The 2,847-nt window shown below is 32.2% G+C and overlaps 1 protein-coding gene across 1 annotated transcript; it reads right to left on the bottom strand.

Annotated features, from left to right (window-relative positions):
- Nucleotides 1–1,110: 1,110 nt before the first annotated feature.
- Nucleotides 1,111–2,271, bottom strand: LOC129303093 (acidic endochitinase-like). Its single transcript, XM_054942134.1, has one exon. The coding sequence runs from the start codon at nt 2,231–2,233 to the stop codon at nt 1,241–1,243; it is 993 nt and encodes a 330-aa protein (XP_054798109.1). The 5' UTR covers nt 2,234–2,271; the 3' UTR covers nt 1,111–1,240.
- Between the last annotated feature and the right edge of the window lie 576 nt (nt 2,272–2,847).

The raw sequence follows: 2,847 nt of genomic DNA on the forward strand, positions 1-2,847 counted from the left end.
TAGTAGTAGTAGTAGTAATAATAATAATAATAATAATAATAATAATAATAATAATAATAATAATAATAATAAATTTTAAAATCTTAACTTAGAATTATATCCTAAATTAGATCTAATAATCATCTCCTACTAATTTACTTACCTCTAAATATTCTCCAAAATTTCTATTAATTCAAATTAACTATTAAAAATTTAAATTGAGATGTTATATTAATAATACTATTTGATGTATTATAAATAGTAATGAGTAATTATATTAAAATAGGGTAAAAGAGCAAAGTAACTCCTAAACTATAGATCCAAGAGTGTTTAGGACTCTAAATTTATTTTTAATTATTTTCTTTTAATTTTTAAAAATGGTACAATTTTGCCCTTAGTTACTATTAACAAAAGTTAACTTTAATTGTTAGTTGATTAGAAAATAACAAAAAATAACCTTAAAAATTACATAAAATGACCAAAACATTACATTAAAGGACCAAAATAATTATAGGCAAGCATAAAAAAAACACAAAAAAGGACAATGAAAATTTTATTGATAACTTTTTGTAATTTTTTATATCCTTTCTAGTCGGGGCTAGATTGTATTATTTTAAAGTAGAAAAGGAACATTGCACAAAAAATGAGTTTAGAGTCCCAAATGTTTTTATATTTATAAAATATTATTTTATATTTTGTATATAGTTATATACTTTTATTGAATAATAAATTTAGTTTTTTAAATTATTTTATTATAAATATATTAATTATTTAATAAGAATAAATAATAAATTAATTTTTGTTATTTTTATTATTACCCTAGTGCTCCCATGTGGAAGCGCTCTAGAAGGTTCTACCTAAAATTAATTTTATTTCAAGTCTTCCAGAGCGCTTTCAACTGGAAGCGCTTTGGAAGATAGACCATAGCGAAGCACTTATTTCTTTGTGGTCGAACCAAGTTTGAGGTTGGTTTGAAATTGTAACAGTTCTCTTATTTCCACCAACCAACTTCCTTTGCGTGTTTAATTTGTTTCTATTTCATTTTTTTTATTTAAATTGTTTAACTTATATTATCCTCTTATATATATATGCTGTTCATGTAACTTAAAGAAACATTGTTCAAAGCGAAGATTTATAAAAGTAGATCTTTATTTAAAGAGATATCCATTACATGCATGGTTGTAGTCAAACATGCATATAGATCGCAGTCTCGCACACATACTCGCATGCAAGCCTGGGCATAGCTATAGTACATCCCATCTTACATAGATTCGGCCAAGACACTATGGAATCTCTTCGAGGCAGCATAATGGCATTCACATTCACAAACTTTTGAGCCTAAAGCATCCTTAATCTTACCACTATAGCCTGTTTGCTTATCATAGTACCTATCCCAGAGCATCACTCCGCCAAAGTTGGAAGATTCCATCACGGTCGGAAGAACGTTGGACTTGAGATCTTCTGGTGATATGTAACCATAGGATGCTACAGATTTATCACTTGACGATACTAAGCCCAAGAACACAGAAGTATGATCAGCTACACCTTCCTTACTCGTCCATCCCTTCCACGAATCAAGAAGCTTTGTGAAGTCACCGTCTCCGAAATGTAAGCATGTGGCGTATTGGCCATAGTATAAAACAAGGAGATAATCTACATGACCAGTAGCGAGTGCGCTGTCGAAGCCAGTAAAATCGCAAAGTGGAGCTGCAGATATGTAAATCTTACTGTTTTGGGTGGAATAACCATAGATTGCCTCCACAAGTTCGGCCCATGGCTCAGAGCTGTAATCAAGATGTGCAAGATCGGTGCCATTTAAGGTCACTGCTCCGAGAGGGCCGTCTTGGCCACTAAGAAAGTTATTGTAAAGATACTCTGCTAAGGATTTGGGGTCATCGATTTGGTCTACTTCGACGGAAAGCAAGACTTGGATGCCTTTACTTTGACAGTGTTGAATTTGTGATGCTAGGGCTTTGCATTGTTCGTTAGAACAATGGTTACCGAAAACTATGCTTCTTGAGCTGCCTGACACGTGGAGGTATGCTAGAGCGACGATGTTGTAGAGATCAGAATCACATGCTTCTGTTAAGGTGCCTTCAATCGATGCATCGTTTTGTCCCCAGTAGATGGCGATTTTGCCACCAGGGATATTTGAGGGACAATATTCATCGGCATGGGAGGGCTTGAAGATGGAGGACATTGTGAGGAGAGAGAGAAGGAGAATGAGAACGAGAACTTGGTTTTTGGAAGCCATGATCGGTGGTGGGAGGGTAAGATGGTGGTTTTCTTGTTTGTTTGGGTTGGTGTGTTCATGTGCTGTGGATGGTGCCAATTTATAAAGATGGGGCATGGGAAGGCCAAAGTGCCAAAATCAATTTCATAGAAAATTGTGACAAGTAATAATAATTATTAATTATAACAACACGGGAACTTGATAAATGAAAAAAAAATAATAAAAAAAAATATAAAAACTCAAGTAAATCTCATCTTCTATGAGGTTAAAGCAACAAATTATTATTACTATTATTATTATTTTTTTATACGGGTATCTAACTGAATCAAATTCAATTTAGAGTAGCTCTCTTACTTATATGGACATATCCCCTTCCACAAGTGTTGACAATTAATGAAAAATTAATAATAATTAATTATAATACAACTATATCATGGGCAGTTGATGAATAAAAAAACATCAACAAAATAATACAAAAACTCTAATAAATCTCATCTCTAGTTCAAAGTGACAAGAATTCTATTTTTTTTTTTAAATATGGCCCAATTAGGTTAATTAGCTCTCTCAAGGGTGTTTTTTACATTCATATGAACTTAAACTCAATACCTCTTCCTTACATAGTCATAGCTCTTTTC

This window comes from Prosopis cineraria, unplaced genomic scaffold (assembly GCF_029017545.1).
Source record: "Prosopis cineraria cultivar Desert tree isolate PC_DT_omini unplaced genomic scaffold, ASM2901754v1 PC1, whole genome shotgun sequence".
In the NCBI taxonomy this organism is placed as follows: domain Eukaryota; kingdom Viridiplantae; phylum Streptophyta; class Magnoliopsida; order Fabales; family Fabaceae; genus Prosopis; species Prosopis cineraria.

What these genes read in the sequence shown, in the direction of transcription:
- LOC129303093 (XM_054942134.1), bottom strand. Translation starts at nt 2,233, where the DNA reads ATGGCTTCCAAAAACCAAGTTCTCGTTCTCATTCTCCTTCTCTCTCTC.